The sequence below is a fragment of the Caretta caretta genome, chromosome 1 (genome assembly GCF_965140235.1).
Source record: "Caretta caretta isolate rCarCar2 chromosome 1, rCarCar1.hap1, whole genome shotgun sequence".
In the NCBI taxonomy this organism is placed as follows: Eukaryota; Metazoa; Chordata; order Testudines; family Cheloniidae; genus Caretta; species Caretta caretta.
Genome location: NC_134206.1, coordinates 152686606 through 152710385, shown reverse-complemented (window position 1 = coordinate 152710385; position 23780 = coordinate 152686606). Strand labels below are relative to the sequence as shown.

The following is a 23780-nucleotide window of genomic DNA, read 5'->3' as shown; positions in this document are numbered from 1 at the left end:
GATGAGAATAGCAGTAGATGTATTTACTGTTGATGACAGGGAGCACGATTTTAATTATGGATCATTCAGATGAAACTTAATTTACCCAATGTATTGCTGTTTCTTAGGTTTGTATAAGGTACCTATCACCATAGCACATGAGTGCTGAACTTAGTGTGTCACATAAATCTGCAAACACTGTACCTGTTGTATTTGGTAAGGGTCAGTTATTCTCCTTGCTATGGTTCCGTTGCTGTATAAACACAGCTACAGCCCGTAAGCAGGAATAGAAAGCATTGTGCTCTGTACACATGGTGGTCTAGTTCTTAGTGGGCAGAAAATGTAAGATTGGTGGGGTGTATAATTCCTTCGTGTATTGAGAGCAGGACAGATCTCATTAGACACAAAACAGTCTTTAGGAAACCAAATTAATATAGAACAACTATGCCATTTAACATGGAGTAATTGAAATAGTAAGACAACATTTTTATATTAAAATGCATTAGTACTATAAGTGCAACGACTCATATTAGTAACATTCAGCAGCAAAATCCCATTCTACATCATCTCATGGTTAATAATTAATAAATCAGCAGGATATGCTTGAATAGGATTCCAACCCACGCCAAAAACTTCCCCATTTAAACTCCCATTCAGCAAAGCAGTTAGGCATATGCTTAATTAGATCATTTCCTTAAATGTTTTGCTGAATTGGGGACTATTAAACCTGAAACAGCATGTGTGGGTAAACATCAGCATCTCATCCATTTTAACAGATGTTTGAACTTCTCTCCTCTTCTGTACAGTGATGTCTGAATTATTAAATGAGTTATAAGCAAAAGTTATAATGCAGCCATAAGTAACGGCGCCTAGTTCTGGAAGCTGCGTAGGGATGTATAATAATCTGTTTTCATAAGAGGCTCTTTGACCCGGGGGAACCATAGCTTGCATTCTCAATGGGGCAGTGAAACACACCGCACACGCATCACTGCAGAGTACAGCATTCCTGTTATTTTATATCCGCACATCTGCTGCCTATTTCTAAATACCCAAATAATGGCTGCTGTGTGCAGTGTATTGGCTTTTCTTGCAGTGATGCTTGTTGCAAGGCTTGCTGTCATGCACAATTCAAATAACTGAACATGTAAACAGGGGGAAGGGATGTTGCTAATTATTCTTTCAGACTGTTTGGAATCTGGTGGTTTCTAATCTCATTTCAAATACCAAACTTTTGAGTTGCTTCAAATTGGCTTATACCATAAATAATCATTAGTCATCAAACGACTAAAACATTTGCTTGCTCCATATTCTTCATGGATGTTGACACTAGTAGACCATATTTCTGTCTCTGAGACAAAGAAAGCCTGATTTTGAATTCTATATTCAGGTATCTTTCTCACTGACTTCAGTAGGAGTTTCACTAGTGTAAGGAGCATTGTCTTAAGAATACGGATGCACAAAAGTGCAGAATGCATTATAATCCAATTCTGGAGCCTTAAAATCCAAGGCAAAGAGGAGTCTTTCTTCCTCACTTTCGCATGTGCAAAGTTACAACAGACTGAATTCCACTAACACCAGGCATCCTTGTGGTACCCCACAACAGTTAAAAGTCACGTCAGCGAAACAGCTGGAGTGTATCCTTGTGCAAGCCATTTGTTCTCAGAGTCTGCGTTTTCCCATGCTAGATCTCAGCATTAATATACCTTCCACAGAAGCTCCGGGACGGTCCATCATCGTTTGCCAGAGGTGCTGCTCTTCCCCGTGAGAATCCATCCAATCAACTTCCTTCCCATTACTTATACCTGGCAATTGAAAAAACATGGAGAGTTTTGGCATGCTAGTGAGATGTGGCTCCTTATCTGTTTCAAGAAGGTATATGCAGTGTTGTTGTAGCCCTGTCAGTCCCAGGATATTGGAGAGACAAGGTGAGTGAGGTAATATCTTTTATTGAACCAACTTCTGTGGGTGAGCGAGACACGCTTTCGAGCTTACACAGAGCCCTTCTTCAGATCTGGGAACGGTACTAAGAGTGTCACAGCTAAACAGAAAATTGAACAGATAGTTTAGCATAAGTAGTTAGCTATGACACTCTTAGTACCTTTCCCAGATCTGAAGAAGGGCTCTGTGTAGCTTCAAAGCTTGTCTCGCTCACCCACAGAAGTTGGTCCAATAAAAGACATTACCTCACCCGCCTTCTCTCACAAGAGGGTACAGAAAGACAGCCTTCTCCTTCATTCACTGCTGTGTGCAAGGCAGTACTAGCAGGCATGTGCCTTACAAAAATTATGGATTTTTCCGGGGAGGAGGGTTTACATTTATCTATTGAGGGAAAAAAACCTGGCAGATCATAAAAGGAAAATAAAGAACAAAGAAACCAAAAGTATTTCATAAGTAAACGAACAAAGATTTTTAGAAATATCTCAAAAATAATCATGCAATAGAAAATGTAAAAGGTGATTTGTCAGCCTGGGTTTGGCTGGGGTTTTTTCTGGTCTTGTAAATCCAGCACCTCCCCATTGTGATTTTAAAAAAATTTTTTTACAAGTTTAAAAAACAAATAAATAATGTATATATCCTGAAAGACGTTGGATTTTTATCAATTAGCTGGAGACTAAAGTTCTCTTGGTAGCCACAAAATAGGTACACCATGGGCCTAACATGGCTCTATCCCACAACCATTGGCTTCCTAGCTGAGGAGGAATGGACGACTCTTTCTTCATAGCTGCCCCTTCATCAGCCAGAAGCATTGCTGCTGAGTAACATGAAACTCATTTCTCACTCAGATGGTAAGAAGTGTGTCCATAATTCTCTCAGTCCCAGTTGGCTTTGGAAGCCTAGTTACAGGAGGGTAACAAACTCATGTCTCTCACTGGATAGCATAAAGAAATAAGTTGCCTCTAGGCTACTAAGCCACTCTTTTTTCATTTCTCATAGTTCCTCTGTGCCCCATATTCACAACATTTCCATCCTTTACATGGCTATGAGACATGTGCTGAACAAAGTGATGATTCCCAGTCAAACAGAGCTCTTACCGCTTCCAGTGCTCAAACGGACACCTCCCAAAAAGATGTTACTGGAGAGTGACTCCTTGTCCCAGACTGTCAGTTCTAGGCAGACATTGTGTAGATCTGTAGGATTCAAGCTGCTGAAAGTGAAGCTGTGATTCCAGTGAGGGTTCACACTCTTCTTTATGACAGGAGTTTTATGTTTTGTTGCTTTGTTATTATCTGGGAGCAGATATCTGAGGGAGACAAACAGAAAGAAAGAGAAGAAGAAAAAACAGGTAGATGGGACTTCAGGTCAGTCATATTTATCATTTGTATTACAAAAAGAAAAGGAGTACTTGTGGCACCTTAGAGACTAACAAATTTATCTGAGCGTAAGCTTTTGTGAGCTACAGCTCACTTCTTCGGATGCATTCAGTGGAAAATACAGTGGGGAGATTTATATACATAGAGAACATGAAACAATGGGTGTTACCATATACACTGTAACGACAGTGATCACTTAAGGTGAGCTATTACCAGCAGGAGAGCGGGGGCGAAAAAACCTTTTGTAGAGATAATCAAGGTGGGCCATTTCCAGCAGTTGACAAGAACATCTGAGGAACAGTGCTGGGGAATAAACGTGGGGAAATAGTTTTACTTTGTGTAATGACCCATCCACTCCCAGTCTCTATTCAAGCCTAAGTTAATCGTATCCAGTTTGCAAATTAATTCCAATTCAACAATCTCTCGTTGGAGTCTGTTTTTGAGGGTTTTTTTTTTTTTGAAGAATTGCAACTTTTAGGTCTGTAATCGAGTGTATTACAGTATCACCTAGAAGTCAGCCAAAATCAGGGCCCCATTGTGCTGAGTTCAGTACAAACATATAGTGAGAACTGTCCATTCCCTGATGACCTTTCCTTCTAAATAGACGAAACAGAGAAAGGATGGGAGAAAGGAAGCAGTATTATCTCCATTTTACAGATGGAAAACCAAGACAGAGAGAGATCACCCCAATCAGCAAAGCATTTAAGCACATGTTGAAATCCCATTGAAGTCAAGTTAAGCATATGCCGAAGTGCTGTGTTGAATTGGGACCCAAGTGACTTGTCCAGGTTGTCTGGGTCAGAGACAGGAATTGAATCCAGCTCTCCTCTGCCCCAGGTTAAGGCACTGCTTTTAACCACAAAACTCTCAATTTCAGTGGGATTCCTCATGGAGAACAATGCTTCTCCATGTGAGTAAGAGTTTCAGATTCATGGTGAGAAGCAACACTATTCCATGATGATACACACATCTAACCTAACTTGGGCAAAAATAAGTGGTTGGTAGAGAAGGAACAGTAGCAGATTGTCCCCTTGAATGGAAATAAGCTTATGTTTACATTTATACCAGAGGCCTGATTCCTGGAAAAAACACAGAGCCCCTGATGCTATGAAATCTGACAATTTTTTCAACTCCATAAGCCTTATATTTTTACCAGAGTACTCTTTTCTTGAAACTTTGTAAACACAATATATAATTTTCAAAGTCGAGTAGTGGACAAACCTCCCTAGTCTGTACCTACCCTTCCCCCAGTACAGTTTATGGGTTCATCTCAGCTATAGAAAATATATTTTTAAAAACCTTGTAACCTGATGGAAAATTGTTTGTCCAAAGGAAATTGGTTCAATCTCCACTTACATAAAACAACCCATGCCAGCAACAACAGATGTGTGTGATGAGCTAGCCAGAGACAGTCCACAGTGTCAGCAACAGCAATGTGCTGCCAATTCGTCAACAAGGGGCTCCAACAACAAAAATTCCCCTTAGCCTGGTGTAAACTCCATGTCTCAAGTGTGTACGAGCTGCGGAGAGGAGAGTGAGGGACCAGACAATCTGTTTCTTTGTTTTCCTGTTTAAACAAAAACGCTTTTCTCATAGTCATAGCCAACCATAGAGAAAACAGCACTGAGCAAACCAACATAAAATAAGCCTATGGATTGCTCTTTGTGCCTAAAAAAATGTACTCAGTACACTGATCGTAGAGCACTTGGATCGTGTGAATAGGAGGTGCAGGGTGAAAACCTTACAATGAATTTTGGGTATATCTGCCCCAGGAAAACTTGCAAAAATACATTTGTCACTTGAGACAATTTGAGCTACAGCAAAAGCAAAATATTTTTCCTTCAGAAATATTTTTTATAACCTCAGGAACAATTGACCACTCTGAGAGGAATGGTTTAGCTGGTCCGGAGAGGAGGTGAATCCATATGGGGCATCAGGTTAGTGGTGAAACTTTGTCAAGGGGTTCACTTCAACAAAAACATGCAGACTGTAACCAACACACAACTATATGTAAAACAAGCAACTATGAAAGCTTTTATTGACAGGGAAAATGGCAAGGAGAAGCACTCTTGTCAGCTGTCCATATTTCACTCATTTAACACCTTGAGTGCCATGCTCACATTTATGATGACTCTAGTATAATCAGTCACCTAGGATTATATTTATTTATACAAACGTAAGTGTGTTCCTATAGCAAATATTTTCTGCTTATTCAGGGATATTAACTAAAAGATAAATAATATAATGAGGCATATGTATACAGCAAAAACCTGACACATTATATATATGAAATCATATTGTATTACAGAAATGTATATAAAGTATGTATACATATATCACATGCTCATCTTTTTAAAAAAAAAAAAAAAGTTTTACCCTTAATGTCAAATTTCAAAGCCACATTTTGAAGTCTACGAAGTAAAATTAAAGCTCTTATTTAAAATCACATATTATGACCTAAATTTAAATATAGTGGACAAAGAAGTTAAACTCCATTTTGAGGTGCAAGTTCTTTTTCAGGAGTAAAGTTGAGTAGCTATCAGACAAAAATGATATTGATCAGATAAACTAGGATTCAATGCAAAAGCTAGTTTTACTCTTGGCATGCTATGCAAAACATGGGAAAGTAAAAATTACCCTTTAACAAATGTGTCAGAAGTGCCTCCTGACTTCACAGCTGTTAAATTCTTGGCTTCCTTGATGAGGACCTCCAACATACCCCCAGAAGGTAGCTGTGTGTTTCCTTTCTTTCCTTTTTTTAAACTCTTCTTTCCTGTACATAAGACAAACCAACAACAAAATCAAGAACTTAATACTGCAAAACCAGTTTGGAAATGTAAGCCTTTTTGGACAGACTCTGCCACTTGTTTACTTCAACAGGACCATCCGTGGAGTGAAGCACTGCTTGCGTTTACAATCTGGTCCTTTATCTGTAAACATGGTCGGGCAAAAGGAGGAGATCACCCCACACCCGGTAAAAAAAAATTGACTCAGATGTGGTCAATCCTTGACAGACATTACAGGGCTGGGTTGTCCTAAGTCTCCAAGTACAAATATGGAAGTACTAATACATTGAAGGGAAAAGGTCAAGTTTTCTTTAAATCCTCTCCTCTTCTCTGCTATTACAGATGGCAAATAATACATTCTGAGTTGTGGTGGCAAAGAAGAGCTCTTATCAGACAGCCTCCCCCCATAGGCAGAATCTGAAACATCTCTCTCAAAGCCTGATATACAGGCATATATGGTACAAGTTCACTCCAGAAGAGATACCTTTGCTGCATGGAGTTTTTTTAATGATTTAGTTAAGATCTAGATTAATGAATATAAAAATTGCTCAGATCCACGTGCTGGGAAGGTCATTCGTTCACAACTCTGTTGTCACTGTGCTTTCTGAGTAAGATTAATACTTAAGAATTCAAGAAATCTGGGGCATACAAATTATAATATGCAGCAACTGGTTTCCTCAGACCAAAGACTACCAGATTATAGCAGAGGACCTTGGAATTTACTACTAATAAACTGAATGTAATTCATCTGAGAAAAGAGCCTATGCTACCAATGCTTGCAAAGTAGTATTGTCTCTTTTGGCAATAAATTTCTATTGTTCTCAAATCTCTCTGCCTATGGTCTGTATGTATATTGTGTGTCCAAGGACAGAATTACTATCTGGTCATTGCTACCTCTTTGGACCATCACTTCTCTGGACACTACTGCAGTACATGTAGTAACTAATAATATTTTCCTCCACAGAAACACTGCCCATTTCAGAGGACTATAATGGACCACCCTAGACAATTCTAATAGGATCCTCAGGGATATAATTACAGTAGGAATAATGGGATGAAACTGAGCAAAGGAAATTGTAGACTAAATCATGTAAAAAGGTTCTGAACAGTGAGGTATGTATCAGTAAGGATGATCTCCTGAGAGGAACTGTGCTAGCTGATCATCCATGTACTGTTTAAAACCAGACTGCACAACAAACACAACAACTCAGGATTAGAGTATTGCTTTGGATAATAACTGTCCTAAACCATGGCTATTGACCAGCTGGGTCTTTTTAATGATGTCACAGCTATGCAACAACTCCTAATGGTGCATAAATGGCATCTCATTACTAGGGGCAGGGGAGCATCATCCTTCCTTTGAAAATTCCCTCAGATATAGGTGCCTAATTTATTTCCACAGAACTTCAACCTTCTGCAACTCTGTTACTTCATAACTCAGCTTTCATCATACAGGTTATTTCCAGTACTTAGAGGATGCTGCCATCAATGTTCATTTTACCTTGAAACTGTCCGAGGGGAAGCATTAGGTTTTTCTCAGGGGGAATGTAGTGTAAAACAACTATCAGCTCTCCTTTATACTGAAGCCCGATATCTGCTGCAACCTCCAGCTGATGGAGAGGAAAGAAAAACAGAAATCCAACTAAGCTTAATAATTCACCCATTCATTTTCAATTTTTTTCATTGTACATGTAAGCCATGATATATGCTTAAATAGGTCATGCCACTGCACAGTGCTCAGAGCTAATTAGCCCTCAGTGATTGAATATAGACAGCCACATTTTTGAAAATGTAATAGTCTAGGAAGTGCAAAAAGCTCAGAAGAACAGACATCACATGCCCTGCACTAAATGCTGTTCGGTAAACATAAACGGGAGAGAGAAATTCGGTTTGTTAGAATGAAGAAAAATTCCAACCCATGTCACGCACTGATTTACAGCAAACAAACAGGTCCGAGTAAGCTGGATATATAAACTGTAGCTAATTTAGGGCCAGATTCTAATACCCTTATTCATGTTGATTAGCACCTTACTCCATAACTAGCCCCATTGATTTCAATAGGATTATTGTTGGAATTAGACGGCATAATCTGTCCCTGAAACAGAACAGAGATTTATGGATACAAATATTATTTCCCAAATGTCTTATCCTCTTCTTCCCAAACATCATTTCTCAACGTTCTGCACCTCTTTTTCCCCATTAAATTTCTAAAAGCAGTCCAGAAGAAGCGTGCTCTATGCTTTTTTATAACATTAATCAAAAGCAATATTAGACTTATGTATTTTTTAATTTAAATAAAAAAATGGATTATAAACTCATTTTTAAAAACTAGCTGCTTTTGTAGGCCTCCCCTACCCATAAAATAAACCAATCATATATCAGTAAACAGTGATTTCTCCTAGAGAAATGGAATACAATAGAGAAATTGTTCATGAAATTTCATTAAATTCCCAATCCTGTGGAACATTTAAGCATGTACCTAACTTTGCTCACACCGGTAGCCCCATTGATGTCAATGGGACAACGCATACAATCAGAGTTTATGAATGTGCTTCACAAACTTGGAGCTTAAAGGTGTGTTGGATCCAGATACCTAGATCTGCGGGGCTTAATCTGCACCAAGGGAGATTGAGGTTAGATATTAAGAGAAGCTTTCTAACTATAAGGAGGGAGAACTCTGAAATAGGCTTCTAAGGGAGGTTGTGGAACCCTCATCACTGGAGGTTTTTAAGAACAGGTTGGACAGACAAGTACAAGGTATGGTCTAGGATTATTTGGTCCTGCCTCAGTATAGGGAACTGGACTTTCTGACCTTTCAAGATCCCTTTCAGCCCTACAATTCTATGCCTATGATACATGAAGTGCTGCCCAGTATGACAACACTGAGTATCTGGGCAATACGCTATGCCTGGAATTACATTCTGAACACTGCATCAAGATACTGCACTGCTTATGAAATAACTGTGCTGGTGAGAGCTTACATCCGAAACTTGTTCAGCTTGCCTCCTCATCCCAACTACTAGGTAAAGAATTTTACTTTCAGGAAAAGAAATAACCTCAGAAATATGTAAGGTGACATACAAAAGCTCAGCCTGCCTTTAAAGTTAGGCTGCAGGTTAAGACACTATCACCTGATTAATAAAAATTTTAGGGCTAGATCCTGCCATGTGCTCATACACAGGGAGCGGATTCAGAGGAAGGTGCAACAAACCCTATACTGGACAATTGCAGAACAACCTGCCCATAGGGGAAAATTTCATTTTAATAATCCCTGTCTGCCAGGAAGCTTTATTATGCCCTGAAGCATGTGAGTTTAGTTTCACAACTTCCCTGTGAAGATGGTAAGAATAATTTTCCCCATTTCACAGATGGGGGAAATGAAGCACAGAAGTTAAGGCCCTAATTTTTAGAACTGACTTGCTCAAATTACCGAGGAATTAACACACATGTCTCCTGACTCCCAGCCCTGTGCTTTAACCCTAAAGCTATTCTCATGATCATTCTCATCTAACCACTCTCCCCTCAGAGGACTGAACATCCAACTCTCAGAGGACAAATGAATCTTAAAACCCTCAAATTCTTTCTTAAAACAGCTGAATAGCATCAGATTACAACAAATGTCAACTCTTAGCAAAGTTTAACTGGCATTCTTGTCAGAAACATGGAGTTCATATTGTAGGACAGTATTCTGCCTAGCATATGTATAAACAAACCAGATCTTTAATTCTGTTTGAAATAATTTGTTATTCAGAAAAAAAATTTTCTTTGCTTACCAACAAACTGAGCTACACTTACAGAATCAGAGAATCACAGAAATGTAGGGCTGGAAGGGCCCTTGAGTGGTCAACTAGTCCAGCCCCCTGAGGTGAGGCAGGACCAAGTAAACCTAGACCAACCCTGACAGGTTTTTGTCAGACCTGTTCTGAGAAGCCTCCAATAAGGAAGATTCTACAAACTCCCTTGGAAGCCTAGCCCAGAGCTTAACTCCCCTTGTGGTTAGAAATTTTTCCTAATGTCTAACCTAAACCTCCGTGCTGCAGATTAAGCCCATTACTTCTTGTCTTACCTTCATTGAACATGAGAAACATTATCTTTGAAAACATTATCCAGATCATCCTAGCAGGCAAATGAGACATATTCTAGTTCTCTTTTATTTGGTAATAATGAAGCAGAATTAATAGCTCTTATAATGAGTTTGGAAATAATCAGACACATTTCTTAGCTGGAATGTCTGAAATGCTTAGACCTGACTACTTTTTGGTCTGAGTGAAAGTGCTCCATCAGTGCCTTTGTTATGATTTAAAAAAAAAAAAAACCACTTAAAATGATGTGAAGCAGAACAGAGGCTGAGCAACAAGTCTTACAGTCCAGTAGTTTCACAATGTAACATTATGATCAACCTGAACACACAATGTGAGTGTATCTCATGTAAAATTCTCAATTCTAAATAAAAGCTAAATCCTACACTAGCCAGTACTGCTACAGAGAAATAGGAATGCTGACAAATATGTTCTCTGCTCCATGAATTGAGCCAGCCAGGGCAGGCTGTCATGGAACCAGCCTAGGGAAAGTGTTGCTCAGGATATTTTATTACTAGTAAAAAGGAAAAGCATTTGTCTCTAGCTGTTCAGGGTGCTGACTGCAGAAGTTGTTATTCACCAAGTGCAATAACGAATTGTTCTTTGAAATGTGTCCCCCTACTGGTGCTCCACTGTAGGTGTGCTTGTTTCCCTGCACTGCTGATTGTAGAACTTCGGTAGTAGTATCTGTTAAGCCTGCATGTCCACAGTCTCTCCTTGTGCCCCGCCACAAGGCTAGCCAGCGCATGTGGGCTAACCCCCCTCAGTTCCTTCTCTACTGAAGTCATAGACAAGAATTCTGAAGTAGAGGGGAGGAGGGTGGGTTGTGAAGCACCAAGAGGGGGACACATCTCGAAGAACCATCATTACTGCACAAGACGAGTAACTTCTTCTGCGAGTAGTGTCCTTGTGGGTGCTCCACTTTAGGTGATTCCCAAGCAATATCCCAACTAGAGGGCTGGGAGGCTTTGGAGTCTGGTCAGTTAGAGATGACAGCACTGTGGAGCCGAAGATGGCATTGGAGGCAGAGTCTCTAGCAATTGCATGATGCTCTAAGAAGGTGTTGACTGATGCCAATGTCACCGCTCTACAGATTTCTGAGATGGGGACTTTCTTGAAGAAGGTGATGGATGAGGCGATGGGCCTCGTGAAGTGTGTACAAATAGTATCTGGAGGGGTCATGTTGCGAACTTGGTAACATTGTCTAATGCAGTTTGAGACTCATTTGGAGAGTCTTTGGGCTGATATTGCTGAGCCCTTGGATCTTTCAGCAACAGAGACGAAAAGTCTAGGGGACTTCCTGAAACCCTTCGTCCTAGCCAGGTAGAAGGCTAGGGCTCTCCGGACATCTAGAGTGTGTAATATAGCCTCCCTGTTGTCTCATGAGGGTTGGAAGGTGAATCAATTGGTTCATGTGGAACAGGGTGGTTACCTTGGGGATTAATTTTAGATGTGTCCTGAGTGTAACCTTGTCCCGAAAGAATACCATGTAGGGATTTGCCATCAGAGCCACTATTTCTCCTATTCTCCTGACTGCTATCAGGAAGATCATTTTCACTGAGAGGTATGTAAGAAAACAGCTGGCCATAGGTTTGAAGGGAGGCCTAGTCAGTCCTTTCAATACCAGGGCTAGGAAGTCGGGGGTGTGGTAAAAAGTTTACTGTACCCCTGAGGAATCTTTTAGTAGTTGGGTGTAATAGCACTGAGTAGCCCTCTACTTGTAGATGGAAGGTCGCTACAACTGTGAGGTAGACTCAAGGAGCTGAGAAATAGTCCTGATCTTTTTTAGAGTCAGTCAAGGATCTTCGGAAGAGCTTCGGACGTCAGGGACATTTGTTGGAAGGTACACCAAATCCAGAACCTGGGCCATTTTCGTAGGGAAGTATGGCATGTTGAGAACTTTCTACTGTGTAGTAATACCTCTTGTACCTTCTTTGAGCAGGAGTTCTCCAGATATTGGAACCATGAAGGAGTCACGCCTTGAGAAGAAAAATTCCCAGGCTGGAATGTAGAGTGTGCCCTTTGTTCTGTGAGAGGAGGTACAGAGTGGATTGGAGAGAGATCGGCACGCACTTTGTGAGCTGTGACAGGTAAAGGTACCAGGTCTGTCTTGGCCAAGTGGGAACAATCAGTACAACATGTGCGCCTCTTCATTTTATTTTTAACAGGACTTTCAACAGTAGGGGAAAGGGAGGAAAGGCATTGAGAAGGTCTCTGTTCCAAGGGAGGAGGAAAGCATCACCTAGGGAATGTTGGCCTATTCCTGCTCTGGAGCAGTAGCGTGGACATTTCTTGTTTAGGTGAATGGCGAACAGGTCTGTAGTTGGCGTCCCCCACTGACTGATTGGGCGAAGTACTGCCGAGTCTATCTCCCACTCATGGTCGTGTGGGAAATTGGGGATTGAGACTGTCCACTATCGATTTTTGTGTTCCCGGGAAGTAGGCCGCAGACAGTGTAACATCATGGGAGATGCACCAGCTCCATAGTTTCATTGCCTCTGCACAGAGGGAGGGTGACCTGGGCTCCCCCTTGTTGACTGATGTAGTACATACAGGCTATGTTGTCTGTTAGGACTCTCGGGAGTGTTCCCTTGATCGGTGGCAGGAAATGGGCACAGGCATTCCTGACCGCGGTCATCCCTTCACATCAACCTCCTTAAGCGATCATTGTGGATGAGCACCTGCCAAGTGTTGTGAGATCATTTAGATGGGCACCCCATCCTATTAGCCATGTGTCAGTGGTGAGAAGCAGTGGTGGGAGCGTTTGTGAAAAAGGGATCCCCCTGCAAACATTGGCTGGGCCCTTTTACCAGGCTAAGAAGTTTTTGACCTGAGTGAGTAGTGACAGGGGTTGAACCACATCTGGAGGCATCACATGTGAAACCTGGCATGTGGTATTACAGCTGTGCCCACTGCCATATGCCCTAAGAGTTGAAGGCCATATCTGTTTCAAATGGTCTCTACAAATGTGGCCAAGGAGAGGAATCTGTGTTGAAGTAGGAGAGCTCTGACCTGTAGTAAGCCTAGGTCAGCACCTATAAATTCTAGGTGCTGCTCCAGAACAAGGGTTGATTACTGGACGTTGATCTGGAAGCCCAGCTCCATGAACAAGTTTATTGCAGATCTGGTGACTCGGTAAGTCTCTTGGAGGGAATCATCCAGGTAAGGTTAAATCATGATCCCTTGGGAGCATAAGTGCACTGCCACTACTGAGAGAACCCTGAAGAATACTCTCGTGGTGGATGATAGCCCAAAGGGGAGTACCTTGTACTGGTAATGGTTTTATCCCAGGGTAAATCTGAGGAACCGTCTGTGAGATGATAGGATTGAGATATGGAAGTAGGCATCCTGAAGGTCAGGGACCAAAAACCAGTCTCCTTGTTCCAACGTTGGAATAATCCTTCCTAGTGTGACCATCTTGAATTTTTGAGCTTTGACAAACCTGTTGAGAGCTCCGAGGCCTAATATGGGTCTCCAAACTCCCTTCCTTTCGTGTATTAGGAAATAATAAGAGTAAAAACCTTTGCCTCGTAGATGTTGAGGTACTGGTTCTATGGCTCCTAACAGGAGGAGACGATCTCTGTCATCATAGAAAACTCTTGTGAGAAGGGTCCCTGAAGAGGAATGATGAAGAGGTTGTGGAGGGGATAAGGAGGTAAAATGCATAGAATACCCATGGCAAACAATTTCCAGAACCCATTGGTCCAATGTTATGCATTCCCAAGAGCTGAGGAATGTTGCAAGATGGTTGCTGAATGGGTGGGAAGCAGCAGTCAGCTGTTGCGGTTGGGGGGGGGGGGAATGGTCTGTCAACGCTTTGACCAACACGACAAAATTGGTGCTTGGAAGACTATGGGCCACATGGAGGATGCCTAGGGAACTTAGATTTTTTTCCTCTGCGATTTGTAATAGCACTGAGTTTGGTACTGGGAGGTGTGTGGTTTGTGTTGGGGCTGCAGACTAAATTTCCTAATTTGTCCAGGCATATAGATACCCAATGAGTGCCCTAGACACTTTCAGGATATGAAGAGAAGTGTCCATCTTGTCCACAGAGAGGTTTGTGCCTTCAAGGGAAAGGTCTTCAGTGGTTGACTGCACCTCTTTGGGGAAGCCTGAAAGGTGTAACAATGACGCAGGATGCCTATCTACCACTAGAGATGGACCGGGATGGTGTGTCAGCTGCATTGAGGGCAGACTGTAGCACTGTCTAGCTGACCCTCCTGGATGACAGCTTTGAACTGGTCACGTTGTGACTCAGGAAGCTGATCAATAAAGTTGCTTAGTTTCAAATAATTGCCGGAGTCATATTTCACCATCCAGATTTGGTAATTGCCGATTTGAAACCATAGCATGGTCAAAGAATAAGCTTTGCTCCCAAAGACGTCCAAACGCTTCCAATCCCTGTCATAGGGAGTGGACTTCATTTGGTGTTGACAGCCCCGAAAGTTCACAATGTCAATGATGATGGAATTGGTGGGAGGGTGGGAGAAGAGGCATTCTGTCTCCTTTGCCTGTACATAATATTTTGTTTGGCTCTTGCAAGTGGGCGCCACAGATGCTGGTGTCTGCAAATGGTTTTAGCAGGTTTCAGGAGAGCTTTGTTAACAGTGAGGGCTATTTTAGAGGATGAGCAGGAATGTAATACATCAAGGAGCTGATTATGGATGTCCTTGACTTCCTCCAAGGGGCTCTGCATTGTATCTGCCACCCCCTTTGCCACGTCCCGGAAAAGCCAAAAGCCATCAGCCAAGGACAATGACGGAGGCATGACAGCCTCATCTGGGGAGTAAGAAGATATATTGGGCCTCGGAGTTCTCTCTTCCTCATTGCCACCCTCCTGTTCCTCCACAATCTCCTCTGGAGGTTCTGAATGCTGTGGCTGAGTGAGAACATCTCATCGATTCACAGAGAAGGCTATACACCTGAGAGGCATGAGGGCAATATGCAGCCCAGGGATCCCAGTATGGCCACTGGGGAGGTGGTATGGAGAGTGGCTATGGTGCCCAGGGTTGGCTGTACCACGGCGATGGTGGGACTGTCTGAGGGTATGCTCCGGGGGGCCTCTTGGTAGTGGGCAGCATAGGGATCATGAAAGGAGTAATGGTAAGCAGTCTCCTCTGGCTCGCTGTCAGAGTCTGCACTAGAGAGCAGAGGTGTGTGGCAGGGCAGCAGAGAAGATTCCTTTGCTTAAAGACTTCATGCTGAGGCACTGGTGCTGAGAAGAGGAGACGCTTGTATGTTGGATACTTGGATACATTGGAGGTCCCTCAAGTGCCGGAATTCTGGTGGTGTGAGCCAACTCAGTGCCATCAGAGATACCAAGGGGGTTGGAGATCTTGCCTGCACCAATCCCTCCAGTGTTGGATGGGGCCTTGATTCATAGATATTAAGGTCAGAAGGGACCATTATGATCATCTAGTCCGACCTCCTGCACAACGCAGGCCACATAATCTCACCCACCCACTCCTGCCAAAAACCTCTCACCTATGTCCGAGCTATTGAAGTCCTCAAATCATGGTTTAAAGACTTCAAGGAGCAGAGAATCCTCCAGCAAGTGACCTGTGCCCCATGCTACAGAGGAAGGCGAAAAACCTCCAGGGCCTCTTCCAATCTGCCCTGGAGGAAAATTCCTTCCCGACCCCAAATATGGCAATCAGCTAAACCCTGAGCATATGGGCAAGATTCACCAGCCAGATACCCAGGAAAGAATTCTCTGTAGTAACTCAGATCCCACCCCATCTAACATCCCATCACAGGCCATTGGGTCTATTTACCATGAATATTTAAAGATCAATTAATTACCAAAATCATGTTATCCCATTATACCATCTCCTCCATAAACTTATCGAGTTTAATCTTAAAGCCAGATAGGTCTTTTGTCCCCACTGCTTCCCTTGGAAGGCTATTCCAAAACTTCACTCCTCTGATGGTTAGAAACCTTCATCTAATTTCAAGTCTAAACTTCCCAATGACCAGTTTATATCCATTTGTTCTGGTGTCCACATTGGTACTGAGCTTAAATAATTCCTCTCCCTCTCTGGTATTTATCCCTCTGATATATTTATAGAGAGCAATCATATCTCCCCTCAACCTTCTTTTGGTTAGGCTAAACAAGCCAAGCTCCGTAAGTCTCCTTTCATAAGACAGGTTTTCCATTCCTCGGATCATCCTAGTAGCCCTTCTCTGTACCTGTTCCAGTTTGAATTCATCCTTCTTAAACATGGGAGACCAGAACTGCACACAGTATTCCAGGTGAGGTCTCACCAGTGCCTTGTATAACGGTACTAAAACCTCCTTATCTCTACTGGAAATACCTTGTCTGATGCATCCCAAGGCCTCATTAGCTTTTTTCACGGCCATATCACATTGGCGGCTCATAGTCATCCTATGATCAACCAATACTCCAAGGTCCTTCTTCTTCTCCGTTACTTCTAATTGATGCGTCCCCAGCTTATAACTAAAATTCTTGTTATTAATCCCTAAATGCATAACCTTACACTTCTCACTATTAAATTTCATCCTATTAGTATTATTCCAGTTTACAAGGTCATCTATATCTTCCTGTATGATATCCCGGTCTCTCTCTAAATTGGCAATACCTCCCAGCTTTGTATCATCTGCAAACTTTATTAGCACACTCCCACTTTTTGTGCCGAGGTCAGTAAAAAAAAGATTAAATAAGATTGGTTGCAAAACTGATCCCTGAGGAACTCCACTGGTAACTTCCCTCCAGCCTGACAGTTCACCTTTCAGTAGGACGCGCTGTAGTCTCCCTGTTAAACAATTCCTTATCCATCTTTCAATTTTCATATTGATCCCCATCTTTTCCAATTTAACTAATAATGATGATGGTGCCGGTGGTACAGTGCATACTATCAGAATCTTTTTAGTGGAGTGCTGTCTCCTATCTTTGGCCTTCAGTACCATTGACATCGGGTCATTAGGTACATCAACGGCACCTGTCGCTACAAATTTTTGTGAGCCATGGGTTCCAGGCTGGGATTGTCTCAGTGCCTATGGTACCAAGGGTACCGAGTGTGCCAAGGATCTCTTATGGCTAGTTCAGGGCTCACTCTGGGACTTCACGCTCTCTTTTTTGATGACTTACGAGAGGGGTCTGCAGCTGATTTCTTCAACCCACAGTCCTTGGATGTTGAGAGCTGTGGGGAAGACTCACGTCTGCCAGATGACTCTCAGCGCGGATCTGGGGAGGGTTGGAGGGCTGCCTCCATGAAAATAATCTTCTGTCTTAATTCCTTGCCCTTTCAAGACCTGAGTCTGAGTTGCTGGCAGAGACCACACTTCTATGGAACGTGGCCTTCCCCGAGGCAGAGTATGCACTGGGAGTGCTCGTCTGCCATGGGGGTGGCCTCTTTGCAGGAGAGGCACTTATTGAAGCCCAGTGAACTGGGCATATCCTGTTGAGGGAAGGGGTCCTGACGAAAAAAGGGAGGGGGAAAAATAAAGTCTTTTTTTGTTATTGGTTTTTGGGTTTGTTCACAAAAAGTAAAAGAAGAAGAAGAAAACTACAACTAAGATTAGGGAGACTAACTATAGAGAGGTCAATGAAGATAATGATCGCAAATGGACTGCAAATAGCTCCATCTGTAGCCAGGGGCGGTTGAGAAGGAACTGAGGAGAGTTAGCCTGGGTGCACTGGTTAGCCTCATGGCGAAGCACGAGGAGAGACAGCGCATGTGCGGGCCTAATGGGCACTGCTACCGAATTTCTCCCAGCAGCAGCGCAGGAACACAAGGAACACCTACAGTGCAGCCCCTAGAGTGACACTACTCGAAGAAGAATGAGCACTAGCCATCTGGGGAACAAGGCGTGCCCCATCTGGGCAGACCGTGCCCTTTGGGGGTTATGACGCAGGACAAGACACAGAACCCAGTCATCCCATTTGCAAACTTGAGTGATAAGGAATGTCCTTCCCCTCTGCTTTTGCAAGTGGAAAGTGTGTAAAAAGAAGGGACCGATTCTCACATGTGAGATGGCAACGTGGCATGGCCACTTCCTGCACCAGCCCTATCAGTATCAAGATCTCTGCAGGCGAGTCACCTGGAGCTGCCAGAACTGCTTCTTTTAGATCTCTCAGCATTACCTCACACTTGATTTAGTAGCATTTTGTTCTTTATTTTCTGAAGGGAGCATTCTCCACAGAGGCCCTTCTCCTTATCTCTGCACGCCCAATAGCCTTCCTCCACCAACAATTGCTCACGTTTCGGCAGGAGCGCAGGGGCTGCTAGCATGTAAATGGAGCGGGGAACAGCTCAGAACTAGAGCTGGGCAAAGTTTTCTGTGCAACTACTTTTTTCAGTAAAAAAATGCAGATTCAGATTGACTAAAAACAATTTGCAAATTGGGGTCGATTTCTGTGAATCATTTCAGTCAAGGAAAAACGGTTTGGGGGGGGGAATGTTGAAACATTGTGACTTTTTGTTTTGTTTCACAATTTCCCTCAATTTTATTTAAAAAAATATTAAAAACCATTTAACCTCCCAAAATCAAAACAAAAGATTTTGTTTTGGGTCAAACAAAATGTTCTGTTCAGCCCAATACTAAATTTTTCAACTTGAAAAAATCGGAAAAAAAAGTTGTTTCAGGCCAATCTGAAATGATTTTTATTTTTTTTTAATTTGATTTGGTGGCTGAACCAAAAAACTGGTTACTCACACAGCTCTACTCAAAACCACCATCCCCCAGCCTGATCTCTGCATGCTTAATGAGCTTTTGCTCCCTTCTTTGTTGCGAAGGGGAGCCTAGAAGATTAAGATGCTCCCTTACTTTAGCTCCCTTGCTCAAGTGTAACAATTGTAAATCACATCATGTATCTGACAGATCTGAGTGAGACTGTTTCATGCTGCAGCAGCTTGCCCAGGAGTGTGCAAGCCACTGAGCCTGGTCCAGTGGTACAGCCATGCCAGAGAAGCTGCCCGCACAGGGCGCTGGGTCCTGTGAGTGGTGGCCTGGTGTGCGGCTACTTTCGTCACTACCATTCCTGACAGAGCCCTGCAGCTCCTTGGAGATCCGCTTTATAGCTGTAGATATAAAGCAGGTGTCTGCACAGGGCTCTAGGATTCTGGCTGGTATAACAGCAAGCAATTTAGAAGCATATAATCTTCACGTTTATAAACAGCTCTTTAAAGTTGTTCCAATTCCAAAAACAAACACTTTTGCCCTCTCCAGTGAGGGATCCCATAAGTGCCAGAAGACATAGCCCATTAGTTAAGCATGCTCTAAATGCCATATTCCATAGAAAGAAAAGGAGTACTTGTGGCACCTGGCACCAGCAGGAGAGTGAATTTGTGTGGGGGGGTGGAGGGTGAGAAAACCTGGATTTGTGCTGGAAATGGCCCACCTGTTGATCACTTTAGATAAGCTATTACCAGCAGGACAGTGGGGTGGGAGGAGGTATTGTTTCATATTCTCTGTGTGTATATAAAGTCTGCTGCAGTTTACACGGTAAACATCTGATGAAGTGAGCTGTAGCTCACGAAAGCTCATGCTCAAATAAATTGGTTAGTCTCTAAGGTGCCACAAGTACTCCTTTTCTTTTTGCGAATACAGACTAACACGGCTGTTCCTCTGAAACCTGTCATATTCCATAGAGTTACTGTTTTGTGTACCAAATAGCATGATGCTATACCTACCTGTTTATTCAATATCAATGAAAGAGCAATGCCGAACTTCACTACCACAGAAAATTGTTAAATGCTTAAAACTGATGCATGAAGAAAGGTCTATTCCTTTAGCAGGTGATTGAGAAAGATCCATTGTTTCATGTGCTATTTCTTTAACAGGTCCCTTTTGATTATGTCTATTATTGGATGCATGTGTATGTTTATTCTTTTAATAGGTTTGGTTAGAATAGGCATTCATATATACTGACATAGACAGTATGTGTTGCTTTGTTAGAAGTATTATTCCTTTCACAGGTCCATCCCAGAAGTAGTTTATTAGAAATATATCATTTTACAGCCACACTTCAGTTGGAAAAAACAAAAACAAAACTTAATTGATCTTGCTTTACTGTTATTCCACTAAAACTGGAGAGCCTCACCTTGGGTTGGAGCACAAACCATTCATCTGTCTGATTTTCAAAATTCCAGGAGTCCAAAGGAATTTCCACCTCCCCAAGAAAGCTGTTGTGCCCAAATCTGTCATAGTGCCAAACAGAAAGTTGGAGGGTCCTAGTCTCTAGCTGTGTATGGCTGATGACATACTATTGAAAGACAAACAGAGTGGAGGATCTATTTAATGAGAGTCAAGTCCAGTTCCATAATGACATTATATAAAAAACATACAACCTTATCCTCATAAAGTACATGGTAGCTGACAAATGAAGCACAGAAGAGACATTTGTTTTCCTTACAAGTGAAAATCAATACAATTGCAGAAGGCTATTATTCAAGGGAGATCTATAAAGGATAACTGTTCACCGTACAGTCTGCATTTATCTGTTTACATTATTTTTGTTGTTGTTGTCACTTGTCTGTATTATTTCTTTACCAGATAGTTTTTACTACAAAAGGAACTTCTTAAAATAACCTTTATTTAATTCTTACACTGTGGCTTCCACGGTAATTAAATAGAACAATTAAAATAAAAGTCTATTCTACAACAAAGAGCCTTTATAAAAAAAAAGTTGGCAGCAGCGTAATGAACTTTCTAAAGTGTCCCCTCTTCTCAGTAAAGTATCGCCACAGTTTTTCAAAAGCCCAAGTGGTTACAAGTGCTAACAATTAAAATATATATTAACTAGCAGATTGTAAGAGGCCAGCAGTTACCCAATTCGAATGATGAGACTTTGCCTTGAAGGCCTGAAAAGGCCAAAAGAATCGATTCTAAGACAGTTTTTAAATTATAGTAATGGGAACAGTTAGGACAAACAGTTCTTCTGCTATTGAATCTAACTATTTAGCTCTTTGTCAGAACATATATAATATTTCATAAGAGTGTTAGGTCCCATCTACACAAAGTTCAGAAGCCATGTTAGGGTTGTCCTAGAGAACAGCGTTAAATGTGATCTTTGCTAGATGGATTCTAACTCACTTTTCCCCACTGCAGACCAGACCCAACTATACTATAAACCATTTCGCAAATGATGCTATAAAACAGGTCCCCCCTTGGTAAACAATCTGGCCAGACCAGGTGTATATACTGTAGTTTGTGAAATGATTTTATAGCCAGATTACGCAAACTACACTGGCCACAGAACTTAAATTAGCCCCTATAACAGGAAACTTATTTGAGCACATTTTTATTAGCCGCCATAGGAAAAAAAAACCCTGTTTAAGTATTTGGGGTGGGATTTTCAAAAGTATCTGAAGGACTTCGGAGTATAAATCCCATTTACTTTCAATGGGACTTGTGAGGTAATTTAGCTACTTTAGAAACTCCCATCATTTGGTTCTAAACTCACTGTACAGGGTGTGACGTTACACCCCATACTCTGCATAGAAATATCGTTATGATATGAATATGGCATAACTAAGATGTTTTATGGAAGATGGGTCGTGTGAGGTGTCATTGAAAAAGTTATGATCTACTGAATGTGTTTATCCAATTTGCATGCATGTATCATTTCTGTATCTGAAGTTAGGAATATTGACTATGTAACAATTACAACTGTGTGTACTTGGGGGAACACCCACCAGACAGTAGGTAATCAGCCTCAGTGGGCCATTAGGAAGAACAATAAGACTTGGAAGTACTTCCCAGTACAATAAGACTTTGGAGGTGGGACCCAGCACATCTGGTGGCACCCCGAAGTGGGGGTCCAACCCGTCACAAAGAGGATTTCAATGATTCTGAAACAGATCCCCGAAAGTAAAAATACAATAGTTGATTATCAAAAGTTATGTTGTAACTGGAAAGGAAAAACAAAATAAAAACTCTCCCTCAATACTGAGAAGTCAAAAGCTACAATCACTGTGACAGCTAGATATTTTAACTCAAATATTTCCATTTTTAGCACCATTTCCCAGGTTTAAAATCAATTTCCCAGTGTTTGGCTTATGGTATAAATAAATGAAATAAAAAACAAATTAATTTAATGGCAAAGATCAGCATGGATTACAGGCATGGCAGTGTTCTCACCTTTAGTGTTTCATTAAACTCTGGATTGGTGGTGTTGCTTTTGATTTTGGTCTTGCGTTTACTTTGGCGAGATTTGTCTGGCAGGAGGTATGCTTTGACATAGCTGCAGATTAAGTAGTAAATTATTAACAGAGAATAAAAACAACCAAGTCTGAGAGGGCCACCTAGCAAAATTACACCAGGAGTGTTAGTCAGGAAATCAATTTTTGCAGAATAATCTGTGCATAAATATTAGCGAGAATACAGTCAACAGGCAAAAGTGAGCTACATGTCTACAAACACACAAATGCACAGAGGATTCTGACGGCATCAAGATAATCACAAGAGCAAAGTTTAAGTAATTTGACAGTCCTGAGAAATACGTATAACTTTATTAGCAATTTCCTGTGTTGCAGTTTTTACATTTTTGATTGACCATATTTGCTAATAGGCAAAACTTGAAATTACACACAAACTCACCCTTTGGCCTACCTTCACATATTTATAGAGTTAGAGATTTTTAGAAATTGTTATTAATAGAGATCAATTAATACATAAAAAAATTCTCAAATATTTTAGACTTTTTATTTATATACTATCATATAGTTTACCACAAACCTGGGTAGATGTACACACAATTACTAAAGAAATAAGACATAAAAAGACACGTGTGGGGGCGGGGGGGAAGAAACAAAAAAGACTGACCACTCATTGCATTGTTTAGGCAATCAGATATTAAATTTGGTAATTTCCAGTTGAAATCTAAAATGAATTTGCTTTGGTCATGATCATCTCTTTTTGTGTTCACTTTCTACAAACTTTCATGCAAATGAGTTTTACTAGCATGAATATTTGGGAAAACGCCCTACATTTTAAGTTTGCATTCTCAAATATTGGTGGCAAAGATTGAATTTTAATAGAGCACTGATAGCTGCAAACCGATTGTGACAGTCCTCCAGTCAAGTAAAATAAACAATACTGCGTGGTTTATGTGAGCAATCACAACTAAGCAGCATACTCAAATAGCAAATCAGAGTAAACAAACTTAGGTAAAGTTTTGTCAAGTAACTTTGAATAGCAGATTTGAGAAAGTCATGATCTGTCGATGGATATTCAGAAAAAAGAAGGTTTCAGAGTAACAGCCGTGTTAGTCTGTCTTTGCAAAAAGAAAAGGAGTACTTGTGGCACCTTAGAGACTAACCAATTTATTTGAGCATGAGCTTTCGTGAGTTACAGCTCACTTCATCGGATGCATACTGTGGAAACTGCAGTAGACATTATATACACACAGAGACCATGAAACAATACCCCCTCCCACCCCACTGTCCTGCTGGTAATAGCTTATCTAAAGTGATCATCAAGTTGGGCCATTTCCAGCACAAATCCAGGTTTTCTCACCCTCCGCCCCCCCCCCCCCCAAACTCACTCTCCTGCTGGTAATAGCCCATCCAAAGTGACCACTCTCTTCACAATGTGTATGATAATCAAGGTGGGCCATTTCCTGCACAAATCCAGGTTCTCTCATCCCCTCACCCCCCTCCGAA

The 23780-nt window shown here is 41.6% G+C and overlaps 1 protein-coding gene across 4 annotated transcripts in view; it reads right to left on the bottom strand.

Moving 5' to 3' along the window:
* Nucleotides 1-285: 285 nt before the first annotated feature.
* SYTL5 (synaptotagmin like 5) overlaps nt 286-23780 on the bottom strand; it is a 169099-nt gene continuing 145604 nt past the window's right edge. For all 4 annotated transcript variants that reach the window (XM_048864042.2, XM_048864031.1, XM_048864060.2 and 1 more), the window contains 6 exons: nt 22258-22360; nt 20219-20380; nt 7578-7686; nt 5928-6063; nt 3012-3220; nt 286-1781 (listed from right to left, as the gene is read on the bottom strand). In XM_048864042.2, the coding sequence (XP_048719999.1) occupies nt 1639-1781; nt 3012-3220; nt 5928-6063; nt 7578-7686; nt 20219-20380; nt 22258-22360 (862 nt within the window). In that variant the 3' untranslated portion in view covers nt 286-1638. The remainder of the gene's footprint in view (nt 1782-3011; nt 3221-5927; nt 6064-7577; nt 7687-20218; nt 20381-22257; nt 22361-23780) is intronic.